Below are 14,298 nucleotides of genomic sequence, written 5' to 3'. Positions count from 1 at the left end.
AAAAAGAAAACTCTTCCTTGCAACTCTTCCTTGTAGGGCATCCAAAACACCGCGACTGCAATAGTGACCGAGTCGCAGGAGAAAGATGCTCCTCTCCATCCGGTCCCAGAAAGCTATGGGTCCTAAGGACTAAAAACCCATTAGGCTAAAGAGTGTGTCTAACTGCGTGAAGAATGCAGCAGGCAGAAGGCGGGTTTTGCCCAGTGCCCGCTGGAGCGAAATAAAGAAACGCGCAGGGCCAGCGATTCCTGCCAATTTAGACCTTCTAGCCTCTCTAGGTCACTGGTGATCAGGTAGAGAAACCTGCGTAAAGCGCCCAGGGCTACTGCCAGTGCTGCTAAAGTGAGCCGGCTGTTCCCGGACGCTGCTTCCCAGCGGACGCTCCCGGGAAACCACCCTTGGCTTATGCAGAGGAGCCCTTCCCTTCTTCTGAGACCACTTGTCCCGACCAAATCTGACCTTCGAAACACATCTGGCCGCACCTTCCAGGTGGCAGCAACATATACACTCTGGGCTGGAGAAAAGCGTGTGATGGGAGACAGGGATTCAAATCTTCCACCCCTTGGTTTGGGTCGGAGCTGCGGGAGGCCAGGAAGGGAAGAAGGGAGAAAAAGACTCGGAAGAGGTAAGAGCTTGCAAGGCTGGTTGAGCCAGCGTGGCGAGCAGCCTCGGGGTTGCAGGTTCCTGTGGGAAATGCTGCTTCCAGGCCTGCCAGAGCTGTTCTCACACTCACACCATCGCTTCTCACCCTCTCCTTCTCTCAGCTACTGTCTAAAGAAACGTCCCTGGGCTCTCCGCCGCGACATTCCCAGCTTTCATATAGCTCAGGCGGCGCGCTCCCTCACGCTTCAGCGCCGGGCGCCTACAGGACGCCCTCTTCCTCCCTGCCCGCTTTCCCCCCTCTGCCCTGCTTCTGCGGCTCTTCGGCCGCCTCCACCCCCATCATCTCCTGCTCCAAGAAGACGCCATCCAGCCGCGGCGGGTGCTCACAGCCCCGGGTCACGCATATAAGAGAGGCGCAACTCTGGACCCTGAGCTCGGTAGGGGGCGTCCTGGAGCGGAGAGTGAAGCAAGAGGTATAAAGGAGTGTGGGGGTCGCCCACCCTGAAGCCTGAGCTTCTTCATATGAATTATCCGCGCCTAGCTCCATTCGGGCTAGAGCCTGGCAAGCTAGCCCATCTGTGGCATCCGCGGCCGCCTCCTCCTTGCACCTCCTCACCGACCCCTCCCTCTCGGGACCTGCATCCCGCTCCACCAATCAGCGTCCGACTGCCGCTTCCCACGTGATCCCGGGCGGGCTAAGGACCTGCTGCTTCCCAAACGCCAGAGGGATGCGGGCGGCAGAGCGCGAGAGGCGGCTGCTAGGCTGCGGGGCGCTTTGACTCTCCCTCCACCCTTCCTCCTTGGGCTCCTCTCCTTTGCCTCCTGGACTTCTGTCTCCTGTGCTTCTTGGAGGCCCCTCCTTATGGCAAGAGCTTATCGCATCTCTGGAGTTGCTTCTCAGCGGAGGACCCTCTCACTCCCCGGGCTGAGCCGGGTCACTGGATGTTGCTGAAACTCTCGAGATCATGCGCGGGTTTGGCTGCTGCTTCCCCGCCGGGTGTCACTGCCACCGCCGCCGTCTCTGCTGCCACCGTCCGCGGGATGCTCAGTAGCCCGCTGCCTGGTCCCCGAAATTCTGTGTTCTTCAGAAGCCGTTTGCTGCTGCAGAGTTGCGAGAACTAGTCATGGTGCTGTGGGAGTCCCCGCGGCAGTGCAGCAGCTGGACACTTTGCGAGGGCTTTTGCTGGCTGCTGCTGCTGCCGGTGATGCTACTCATTGTAGCCCGCCCAGTGAAGCTCGCTGCTTTCCCTACCTCTTTAAGTGACTGCCAAACACCCACCGGCTGGAACTGCTCTGGTAAGCCCAGAACCCGGCCCCTCCACCCGACCCCCTTAACCATTCAGAAGAACTCTCCTATCCTGCATAGGCCAGTCGCTACGCAGCCTCTTGTTTCCCACCGCCCCAAACCTGAAACCCCCTACCTCCATCCAGAAAAAAACAGGGAGCTGTTCTAGCCCCCCCTCCGGGGAGTGAAGGGGGGGGGGCTACTGGGATGGGCAGAAAGTGCAGGTGCTGGAACCTTTGAATGCTTGCACTTACACTGACGCCTCGAGGATTTTGAAAAATATTAAACGGGATGGTTTTCTGGGTTCACTGAAAACAGTAACAACCCCATGGGAAACACTAAACAGAACATTTCCCTTCATTAGAGAAAAAGTCTGACTAGGATGAGCGAGAAATAACTTTATGAGAAAGAACAAGCGAGAAAGCAATAAATCAAATGGTGACTGCAGAAGAATCACTGATTCCTGGCAAAAGTGCCAAGAGAGTATGATGGTCTTGCATTCAAGACCAGGTCACTTAGATTCTAAAGGAGTAGGTTTCAGGAGAATCAATCTCAATCAATCTCAATCCCCCCTCCCTCCCTCTCTCTCTCTCTCTCTCTCTCTCTCTCTCTCTCTCTCTCTCTCTCTCTCTCTTCCATCCCTCCCTCCTTCTCCTCCCCCTTCTCTCCCTCTTTCCTTTGCTGCAAAAGACATTGTATTTGATTTTGCAGTCCAAAGGTACCCCTCCTCTACTTCCCTAACCTCCTGTGTGATGGAGGGAAGTTGAGAAGGAACCCTTCACAAATTTCCCAGGCCAGAGTAGGTATGACCAAGGCTGGGAAGGCTCACATGCAGGGAGACAGAAGGTGAATTGACCTCTGTGGGCTCTGACTCCTCCATTTCCGGACAGGGTTTGGAGTGGGGCTGTTGCACCTCTTACTTGTTCAGGTCCCTTCAGAGTCTGAAAGCAAGAGCTTTGGCAGCCTTCTCTCTGCTAAAGCCTGCTAATTAAATAGGGCCATAGGATGGAAGTTGCTGCACTCCTAGCAGTCTTTGCATTTCAGTATGACAGCCTGTAGTATACCAGGTGGAATTGTGGTGTGATTTCATTGGCGTTTTAAACTCCATTAACATGCCTGGGTATTGTCCCCTAGGTCTGGTGTGTTCTAGTTTTAGCAAGTGTGCATGTAATTTTTCATCTTCTGTAAATATAATTCTGCTACAGTTAAATCTGGCTCTGAATGAAGTGACTTTCAGGGATGTATGTGAGCCAAAGTGTATGTAACTTTTGAGAGGAGGAGATGACTAACTGTAACTTATAAGTGAAAGAATATGTAGCTCTATTACTGATCTTAACTCCAAGAGGAAAATTATTATGCATCCTTTTAATTTATCCTTTTTAAAATAAGTTGAGAATTGCAACCTTGTTACACTGGGTCAATAGGTCTTTGTTATGTTTTTGGTGATTTCTAAATTTGACATTTTTATAAATTTCACGTTTTTAAAATTTATTATTGGTTTATGCATGCACATAAGCTGTTTTTGGAAGAATAAATTCTACTTCATAGGTGCCTTGTCACTTTTTAGATGCTTTGTTATAAGAACATTAAATAATCTTCAAGATCAATTGTTTCAAATCTTGATGGCTTCTTGGTCCAACATAACTGGTTTGCTTCATCCATAACTGTGGTATTATTTGGGGAAATAACTAACTGAAATGTGACATTAATATTGGCAATAGAGAAATTCATTATTGGCCTGATATCTTAAAGGGATCTGCACAAAGTGAAAAGAATGAACTGGTTTTCCAGGCAGATTGTCAAGAACTTGGCATCCCCCTCCTACCCTGTTAACTTAGAGGTGATCAATCTTCATTTGAGCCAGACAGACCATCACAGAATACACTGTGCCTGTTTATCTTTATTATTGGGGCTTTGTTTCCTCTTTGTCTGGAGAAATTCCAAATAAGGGGTAGTTTCAGACCTTAAAAAGAACAATTAAATATGGAGAAATGGTAAAATAGCACTCATAGACCATCACCAGCTCTTTCCCAAAATGTTGAGTTTTCCAAAATATTTTTTCATATATATATATATATATATATATATATATATATATATATATTCCATTTGATGAACAAAAAAAGTTTAAAAAAATGAAGAAGCTAGGTAGCAAATGTAAAACTTTCATTCACTGTTGTCAGTATTCACCCAAGCTGAAATGCACTATTAAAAGAGGATATTGAAAGAAAATTGACTACAAAATATCTGTGAAGGATGGAAATGGCTGTTGATCACTTAACTAGCTTGTGAGGTTATTGGTAGAGATTGTCCTGGTTGTTGGAATTAAAATTTAGGGGAATTCTTTTAAAGATTCAAGGTGGTCCTTTGGTGAATCTAATACGTTTTAATGACTAGAGTGTTCTCTTTAAATTTGAGGTTATGATGACAGAGAAAATGATCTCTTCCTCTGTGACACCAACACCTGTAAATTCGATGGGGAATGTTTAAGAATTGGAGACACTGTGACTTGCGTCTGTCAGTTCAAGGTAAGATGTCTTTGCATCTTCAAATTCATTAAATGGACTATGAAGCAACCTTTTCAACCATCACTTGTCAATTTATACCTATATGAGCTAAGAGGAAAGATGGCATCAAGCAAAAGTATTGGCAAGAGAGCCAACAGATGTCAGGAAAATGTCACCTCTTGAAGAATTGTGTGTACCATACTTATCATGCCACTGGAGGTAGAAAGCTTCAGGTTGCACTTTTTATATATGCTGTCCTTTCTAGTGTGCATTTTGAAAGTCAAGAGACTGGGGGTAGTAGTCAAAATAGTTGACCAGTAAAAATTGTGCATCTGTATACTTTTGTTCCTTTTGACTAGGGATATCATATTTTGAACTTATTGCTCTTTGTTTTAATGGTCTTGGGTTTCATTCTCCTTTCAATATGATTAAATATTTAAATAATCTTTGATTAATGTGACTTTGAAACTATTGATCTAGTTTGGAAATTATGGACCTTATTAATGTGTTAACTTTTCAGTAGATACCACATTGAATTAGAACTGAATCTCCCATGAATCAAAATAAGCACATTGCATTGAATTGCAAGTCACTTCATGAATGTGAGAAAAATTCTCTTGGTCTCGTGTTATAAAGTTTTCAAATATTAAAATACAGAAAAAGTTGTATAGTAGGTATCATTAAAACTAGATTATTAGAAGATAAAACTCTCAATGTTATTATCATCATCATTTAACAAATCTTTCTATAGTGTAAATTATAAACCTTCTTTTCCTCTCAAAATATTCATATAATTATATATACCTTCAATTACATAGATGTTGTGTGAGTATTCTGTATTCACTTTTGAGTATTATTTACTTTTTAAAATATCCTTTGACATCAATATAAGATTCAAAAAGGAAATATGCATGTAAACAAAACTCTATAGATAAGAATACTTTCCAAGAATATAAGTAAAAGGAAGTTATAGAACAAATAAAAACATCAATCTCAAATTCTGGTGTAAACATTTGACTTAATGTGTAATATTTAGAATTGAAGAAATTTAAATATCTTAGACTGAATTTAACCATTCACTGAAACATATAAGGGGATTCATATTTCAATATAGTTTGAGTGACTTTTACATAGACTAAAAGCTTCATAGACTTTATTTTCTTTATTCTCAGAAACACAGTAAAAGAAGTGTCATTTGTAAAGTGCACTACCTCCTATGGGTGGTTACTGCTGTGACTATACTCCAGTATTAAGACCATACTGTAGTGTTAAAAACACATTTAATATGCATAGACTTCCAAAGTCTCCACTACGCTGAGCAATGTAATTATGTTCTTTCAATGAACTACAAGAGAAAATGGAACATGAGAACTCCCCAATTCATACTTCCCCAAAATGTTAACAGTAAAAAAAAGTTAGACACATCACTAATTAAAGATACCCCCCAACACATACACAGGATTTTCTGAAAATTTTCCCTTTAACTTTGTGATTCAGATAAATTTGTCTTATTTTTGTAACCAAGGGTAGATATAATAAATGAATTCATAAACAGTATAAAATAAACTAAGAAGAAAATTCCTTAAATGGAAAGCCATGTTCTAATATTTCACCGAGGGGAGGGAAGAGTAGATAGAACTCTAAATGGATGAGTGCTACTAAATGGAAAAGTCCACTTTTCTTATTAAAGGAATTGTGTTTGATTTTTCAGCTGCCACAGAAGATTCTGGTAAAATTTTTATTAAGAAAGATATTTGTGTTTTTAATATATTTGTCATTAATTTTTAAAAAATCTTGAGTGGAATAGATTGTAGAGGTCAATGAATGAAAGTTTAAATAGAAACCAAAAATGTAAATTTGTAAAATGTAAAATTTTTAAAAGGTGAATTTTTAAATTTATTACTTGATCACTACTGCTATTAATGTGTGTTTTGCCATAGTTGTCAACCTGGCAGAAGGAAATAAATATCTTCCTAGTAGAAAATTTAGATTTTTGCATATACTGGGAATATAGAATAGTATATGCAATAATGAATTTGCGTATACCAGGAATATAGAATATATACAGTCTTCTCACAGTACTTTCACGTGAATTTTAATTTTTTTTTGGTTTTGTTTTTCTGCACTAGTACCTGAAGAAAGGTGAGAAGTTCTAAAAGCCTACAATTTTCTACCTACAATTCTAAATTTCTGGTTCCTTTGCATTTTCAGATAGAAACATGAATTCTTCCCTTCAAAATAAGATACAAACTATAGTCTTTCTTGCTGCGAGATAATTTTAAAGAGAAATGGCCATATATGCATGTTACCTATAATGTCTTCCAATTTGTATTATTAACGACCCACTAAAGTGACTAAGGGGGATATATTAGCATTTATCCCCCTTAGATAAATTTAAATAAATGTATTTCTACCCTTTAAACCTATTATCTCACTTATTTCTTATAACTAGGTAATTTTTTTTCTTCTCCTTTTAAATATGAATCAATCAAGGCTCATAAATGTACGTAACTCACCATTAAGTGGTGATCCTTGAGTAAGAAGCTAGATCCTGACAACAAATGCAGTTTTCCCCCAAGATATTAGACACGAAAATGAAAATATCAATGACAAAAGTGCCAGATTTTTGTGGGCAATTCTTAATATACAAAACAATGAAGGTTGAATGTCCCTAATCCAATAATACAAACTTCAAAATGCCGTGAAGTTGTATATGATACTAAAAGAATTTTGGATTTTGGAGTATTTTAGATTTCAGACTTTTGGTCTGGGAATGTTTACAGGGCAATGTCTATGACAGTATTCCAAAATCCCCCAAACTCTATAAAATATGAAAGAATTCTTGTCCCAGGCATTTTGGATAACAAATACTCAATCTATACAACTATTTCTTAAGTGATTATATAAATTACAAAAATGGCAATCTCTTGCATCCAACTTTCCGGTCTATATACCAAATAATATGATGATCAATCTTGTAAATCAATTTTGACAGTGAAAAATTAAATACAGTAGATAGGTGAATAATAGATTAAGAGAAGAAAGGAAGGCAAGAAGTAAGGAAGGAAGGGAGGGAGAAAGAAAGAGAAGATTGGATATAGTTACTAGTGCTCATCATACAATGATCAATAATCACCTTATAATTTTAAAATATAATGAAGCCTTATTTTCAGATTTTATCTAATTCAAATATTAAATATTTTTATTCAACAAACCATGCTTTAGATCTACAAACGTCTCATTACTAGGACTGTATAACAGAATGTGCAGAGCTTAGAAGCAAAAGACAATGGACTTTTTTTGTGTGTATGAATCTTCACTTTGGATAAGGCTCAATGGAAACATTTCATCTCTGCTTTCTTTGCCATTAGCTGAGCTCACTCAAAGGCGAGGTGCTCTATGCATCTCAGGGTTTTAACTTATATCTGAGTACCAGTAGGGGACCTTGTTTTGCTCCATATTGATCTCCATATGGGCTACTTTAGCCTTTCTCATAACACAGAGGCTGATACTCAAGGGAAAATATGCTGGGGGGAGGGATTTCTTTAAATGACCTAACTCAGGAAGCCACACAGAGTCCCTGTCACCATAATCATAGGTCTGCCCATTCTTGAAGGGTAAAATTTTTACATTCAAGGAAATTCAGCCACAGGGAAGTAAAAGTTGCTTATAGAATGGTCAAAGGACTGCAACATATGCAAGTTTTTTTATCAATTTCTTTCTTGGAAGAGAAATATACCATATTCCAAGCCATTCTTCCTAAGCCTTTGACAACTGGGAATATAACAGAATTCACTTAACATCTGTTGAGCACCTTCTACATGCCAGACTCTATGGAAGGTGCCGACAATATATAAAACATAAGTCATACATAGCTTCTAGATGCTGAAATTTCAACTAAAAACCCATATTAACCAAATAAGCAATAAACCATATGAAATGCTTTTAACATAATTTTTTATTCCTTTGTAGCAGAAATGAATTCCATATATTCCATTATACCAAGTTATTGAATCTGCTGGTGTGGTAGATCGCTGATATCATAAATGATGAAGAAATTTGGAACAAAATCATTCTATTGAAAAACACATATTTAGAAAATAAACTTGAGATTTTAAAAACATCTTAGGCAAAATAGAATCACTTTTTTTCTGTGAGGAAGTTTGCCCAACACATACATTTATGGACCTAACCATCTGGGTTTGAATCTTGTTTTTTTTTTTTTTTTTTTTTTTACCATCCAACAAGGTAGACTTTAGCAAGTCACTAACCATCTGAGTTTGTCCCTTCACCTAAAACTGAGAAATATCATCATTAATAATCAAAACTATTTCCAATAATTTTGTATATTTTAATGTAGGGTTTAGCATATTTTCATGCTGTTATCTTGTTTTTCTTTTTCTTTTTTTCCCTAACTTTAGAAATTCCCTGTTTTGGTGTTAATGTTAGATTGTGACTGTTAGTTAAAATACATGTCATAAAAGCCAAATAATTTACATTTCTTATTATAATGAGATTTCCAAAGTATTCCCTATTTTAAGAGCATAACTTTGTTAATTCCCCAATTATCCCAGTTAACAATTTCAAAAGAAGAAACTAAACTACAATCTTGTTAAATATTTAATTTTTGATAATATAAATAAGGTATACACCAAGACAGGGAAATAGGAAGACCTAGCACTTGACCCCCACTCTTGAATGCAAATGATCTAGACATGCCCCCTTCTTGTGTTATTCATGTTATGAGCGCAAGTGATGGTACTAAAGGCCCAAAGCATTGGGGTGATAATCTACAGTTAAGCTCTTTTCAGCTCTGTACAAATCTCCCCTTGGCTTGTGCATGGAACTTGGCAGCTCTTGTTTTAGAACTGTTCACATTTGGCTTACTACATTTCTCAGAAACGACATATGAACACTTTATCAGTTTATTTGATATTTTAAGATGCATATCAGCATTGTGTAATAGCACTTGACAGAGATAATAAATACTTCCCACTCCCCACTCCAGGCCCACTGACTCTTCTTTTGAGTATTCTGCAGAAGTGCATGAGAAGACCAAATAGAGAAATTTTTAAGGATGGGACAGAAGAAAATGTGGACCCAAATAATCTACACTTGAAGTATTTTAATTGGGGGTGAAAATAGAGATTAAAAGATAGTCAGTGGCAAAGAATCCCCAGACCCACACATGGGTTTAGCTGTCCATTGCAATTTTGACTCTCATGTGTCTACTGAAAGGGTTAGCAAGTCTGTTGGCTATAACATTACCAGCTGTTGCCTTCTTTCCCATCTCTCCTCCATGTTCTCAAGAGTCCATCACAGTGTTAGCAAGCCCCATAAATCCTTCTAACCTTCTTTCATCCCAGGTCCTAAACATAGCATGCGTATCAAGCACCTATCCATTCACTTGCCTTCCTGGACATGGTTCTGGCATGAGCACAGGTTCCCTTTATTTGTTTTCCCTTCAGTACTGCTCATTGGAAAATTCAGCTCTTTGCTCATATTTTGTTCTTGCCTTCTGTCTTGAGTAGCAGAGGAGATGCTCACTCCTATGGTTGGTCAGATATATATATATCTTACACCTGTAGAAGACATCTCTTAAACAGGGCAGTCTGTCTGTCTACCCATCCATCCATCCATCCTGTGAAAGCTCTTACACAGGTATCATCCAATCAGAAGTAAATTGCTCATTGCCCTAAAAATTAATGAAAGATCAGCAAAAAGTTTTAATCAAATTAGTGTTTATAAAATCTAATGACATAAATAAACAGTGTCTGGAAATGAAAGGTATAACTGTGGAAAGGAATTATTACATAGAAGGTTTTCAGAGTGCCTACAATTATAAATCATAGAAAGATGAAGAAGATTTCTAAAATATGTACAAAATCTTCCTGTTAACAGTTATTGCCATACAATTTTGATTTACTGCATAGAGGAAAGTAGATCATAGTTAGCAAAATATAATATTTAAGTTATTCAGTGATAAAAAGGAAGACTCATAAGACTTTCATTTCAGAGAACATTGATTTATACCATTTATAAATTTGTCAGGATGACTAAGCTATTTTACATAAAGGCAAAGAGCAAGACTTGATTGGGAATAAGAACGATAGACATGATGAGAAATTAGAGCATAAATGCATCTCAGGTTTTTATCAATTGGATTCTCACCTTATTAAGAGTTCATTTGTGTGCATAAATTCTATGTTTACTTATTATAGTCTATGTTTAATTATTATAGAGTTTTAGGTTTAGTATCACATATATATGAAAACCTTCTTAGTGACCTCACTAAATCGTTGATTTATTTTGTATGTATTGTACATTTACAGCACATTAACAGTCCAAATACAATTAAAAGTAGAAAAGAGAAAAGTGTTTTTGCATGAATCTATGAATGATTTTCCTTCCTTAGTTTCTGGCATAGGTAAGCATTTATAAATAATCATCTTGATCATTACATTTGTTATAATTAAACAATGAAGTGTATCAGTAGTAGTAATCATGAGATAATCACATCCCTGGTGTAATTAGCAGGTATAGGACACAGCCAAGTATCTCTAATGCCTTGGAGTGTGATTATATTATGATGACTATACCCGGTAGGTTGCCTAATTTCCCTTGTAAAAATGTGTACTTTTTGGCAATGAGGTTGTTTTTAAAAATTAACTTTTCTCTTTCTGAAATATATATTAATAGGCATGTTTTGGAGTTGTCACTAAAGTTTACATATAGTTCAGATTTCTTGAATTTTTTTCCTCTGCAATCCTTAGTCTGTTGATAGACTATATCGACATCAATATCCAATGCTGGAAAGTTACATAAAATGAACTAATAAGTCAGTATCTCATCTGAGTATTCAGAAATTTGCAATGATTAAAATTCAATAGGAAAAAAAACAAGAACATTTTTAGTATCTTAGCTACATCCTTCTGCTCCCCACACAGATAAGCATTACCTTGTCTTCAATATCTTGAATATTATATTGTTTTGATTTTTTTTTCTTCAAAGTCAGAAAAACAATATTAAATAGCATGGGTACATTTGTTGTCTTATGTTTTGCATGCAACTGATTCAGTCACTTTGTTTTTGAACAACTGATCAATTTAGATACATCTTGTTACTCCACTCTAAATAAAATCACTGTTTGGCTGATTTGACACAGCCTTTGTGTAACTTTAAGACATGCACTCACAAGATTAAAGACTTATAGGATAAAATGGCATCACTGAAACTGAAGACAATGGTTTGTTTTGTAAGTTGTTATTTCTGTTCAGGGTTTCAGAGGGATGCTGACTCCAGTACTAAACATTAGCTTCCATCTGTGTTCTCCAGTGCAACAGTGACTATGTGCCTGTGTGTGGCTCCAATGGGGAGAGCTACCAGAACGAGTGTTACCTGCGGCAGGCTGCATGCAAACAGCAGAGTGAGATACTTGTGGTATCAGAAGGATCCTGTGCCACAGGTATGTATGTGACCCTCCCTGAGACCTTCTTATGGATTCTGAATCCAAAAATCATGTCTTGTGTTTCCTATTGTCTTCAAATAAATAATTCAGACTCCATATTGACTAGACGAGCCACTTATTCTTTGGTACAAAATATTGCACTATTCTTATTGTCTTTTTACATTTTAATCACTCTGAACAAAAAAGAAATTGTGTCATAAGGACATTGGCAGAATTAAATAATATGTTATTGAATAAGGTACAAATAGTTTAATATGTATAAGTGGAAATCTTGATTGACTGCTCAGGTACCAAATACGTAGAAATCTATCTATGCAAGCATAAACTTTGTTTGTTTTCTTGTTTGTTTAGATAAATATAGCTATGTCCTGGAGGGCATCTTCGAAGGTTTAAGTTCTGAAGTTAATACCTAACATTAGCAGCTCAACAAAATGCTCTTCTTACCATTTAGCAGATTATATTGAAGAATGTATTGGTGGTAGATATAATTGACAATGACATTTGTCTTTTCTGACAGTTAACTTGGGATTTTATAAAGCTTTTTAGCTGTTATACGAAGGATGATATAAATAAAGGGGGAGAGTGATGTCACATGCTCATTAGCTTTCCGTGTTTTCCTTTTGTGCAGTGGTTGTTAAAGCTTAACAGCATTACAGCCGAAAAAACTAGAGGGGTGCAAGCCCAGCTTGACAAAACTATTCTTTAAAATTGAGCTGAGTCTTTAGGTTAGATTTTATCATTGGTACTTGTATTAAAGAAACTTCCGTGTCTCATAAGAGTCATCCTTAATGGCAAATGGGGATCTTTCTGGAAAGTCATAATTTCTGAGAATTTGACTTATGTAAATTTATTGAGGAAAAATAATAATGATGTAAAATGAACTTTTTTCAATGGTATAAATAGAAAATGGTTTGGGGATAGACCTATTTTATTGAAAAGTTCCTCTTAGATAGAAGTTATTTCTGTTTAGCACATTAAGTTAAAGGATGTGTGTTTGGTGTCTGGGAAAGAGTGGAAAAGGAACAAGGAGAAAAGTCTCATATTCCTTAGATTGTCTTCTGCCCAATGATTGTTAATGGATAATAATATTCTGAGATGTACTCATGACTACCAAGGTTTCTCACACTGACCAGAAGAGAGTTGGTGCTATTCCTCACAGTGATGTGCAGGCTTTTGGATTTGGTTTTGGTTAAGTAATCTTTTCTCCTTAATGATTCTAGGCCCTATGCCTCTAGATGTGAATGCCCTTTCTGAATAAGCATCACGAGACAGTGTGGACAGGTGCTTTGCTACTTTTTATTGCTAGTGCACCCTTAGTCTTGAGTGAATAGTAACAAATAAAAGTGACAGCAATGCATGAGCCTCATGTGCTTCCCAAGTACAGTGGGTAGAGAAGGAGACACCCCTGTTGCTCTCGTAATAGAGGTGGGAAAAAAAGAAAGAAAGGCAAGAAGCAAACTAATTGTGTGAAAATTCAGTCAGCCATACTAAAGGAACAAAAAATGAAAAATAACACTTTAGGCCAAATGGAATTAAAAAATAAATAAAAGAAACTTAGTCTCCCAGAAACCAGGAAAAGTATAGGCAAGTCCCAGAATATTGAGGAAAGGATTTGCTCCTTCACGGCAGGGCGTATATCTGTGATTCTCTGACAATCCTCAAATGAGGCAACAGTCTAACAATAGACCAGAAATTAAGGTTGTGGCAAATTATATTTGTTAGCTAAGACCTGTCTTTCTGACTTGCCAGCCTCTTAGGAGTGCACACAATCACATTCTCCTGATTCATTCAAGTCTTTTCTTTCTAGTCCCTGATGTGCTGGATGATACTATGGAAATAAACACTTAGCCAAGTTGAAAATGTAATCACAATTGAGTAAGCTGTCCTGAGCTCATTCACACACTTAGATTCCACAGGATTCAATTAGTAAGCTAGTCCTGCTGAATGCATTTTCCTCTGACTAGCAAATCAAAAATGTTTTTGATTTGAGAGATGAGGCAAATACAAAAATAATTTCAATTAAACAGGTTTAGCTGTAAATAAATTGAAGATCAGAATTCTTTTATCTGAAAGAGTTTTTCATGCTTTTTTCTTCATAGATTTTCAATTTATTTTTTTATGACTGTTTGACACTGACTGAAGGTGGCAAATTGTGATCTGTAGGAATAAAAAGGTCACAGAATATATAATTTTATGTTAATTTTATTTCATTGAACTTAGATATATTTTGTTTTTTGTCCACAAAATATTTTTTTCTACTGGACAGTCTCCTCATGGTCTCACTGTCACTTTAACTTTTTGCCTTGTGGGAAATGCATTAACTAGGAGCCCAGATTCAGATCTAGTAACATAACATTTTTTCATAGGTATTCTGTCATCCTCATAAGTCCTTAGTAGGCTGCTGATCTCTGGTTTGCCAAGATGACTCATCTTAT

The 14,298-nt window shown here is 37.8% G+C and overlaps 1 protein-coding gene across 1 annotated transcript in view; it reads left to right on the top strand.

Moving 5' to 3' along the window:
- The first annotated feature begins 1,330 nt into the window (after window positions 1–1,330).
- TMEFF2 (transmembrane protein with EGF like and two follistatin like domains 2) overlaps window positions 1,331–14,298 on the top strand; it is a 238,790-nt gene continuing 225,822 nt past the window's right edge. Inside the window, exons 1-3 of the mRNA XM_081262368.1 lie at window positions 1,331–1,899; window positions 4,307–4,416; window positions 11,731–11,860. Coding sequence (XP_081118494.1) covers window positions 1,728–1,899; window positions 4,307–4,416; window positions 11,731–11,860 — 412 coding nt within the window. The 5' untranslated portion in view covers window positions 1,331–1,727. The remainder of the gene's footprint in view (window positions 1,900–4,306; window positions 4,417–11,730; window positions 11,861–14,298) is intronic.

The sequence above is a fragment of the Spermophilus citellus genome, assembly GCF_964194105.1.
Source record: "Spermophilus citellus genome assembly, chromosome: 11".
Classification (NCBI taxonomy): domain Eukaryota; kingdom Metazoa; phylum Chordata; class Mammalia; order Rodentia; family Sciuridae; genus Spermophilus; species Spermophilus citellus.
This window is presented reverse-complemented; position numbering and strand designations above follow the sequence as displayed.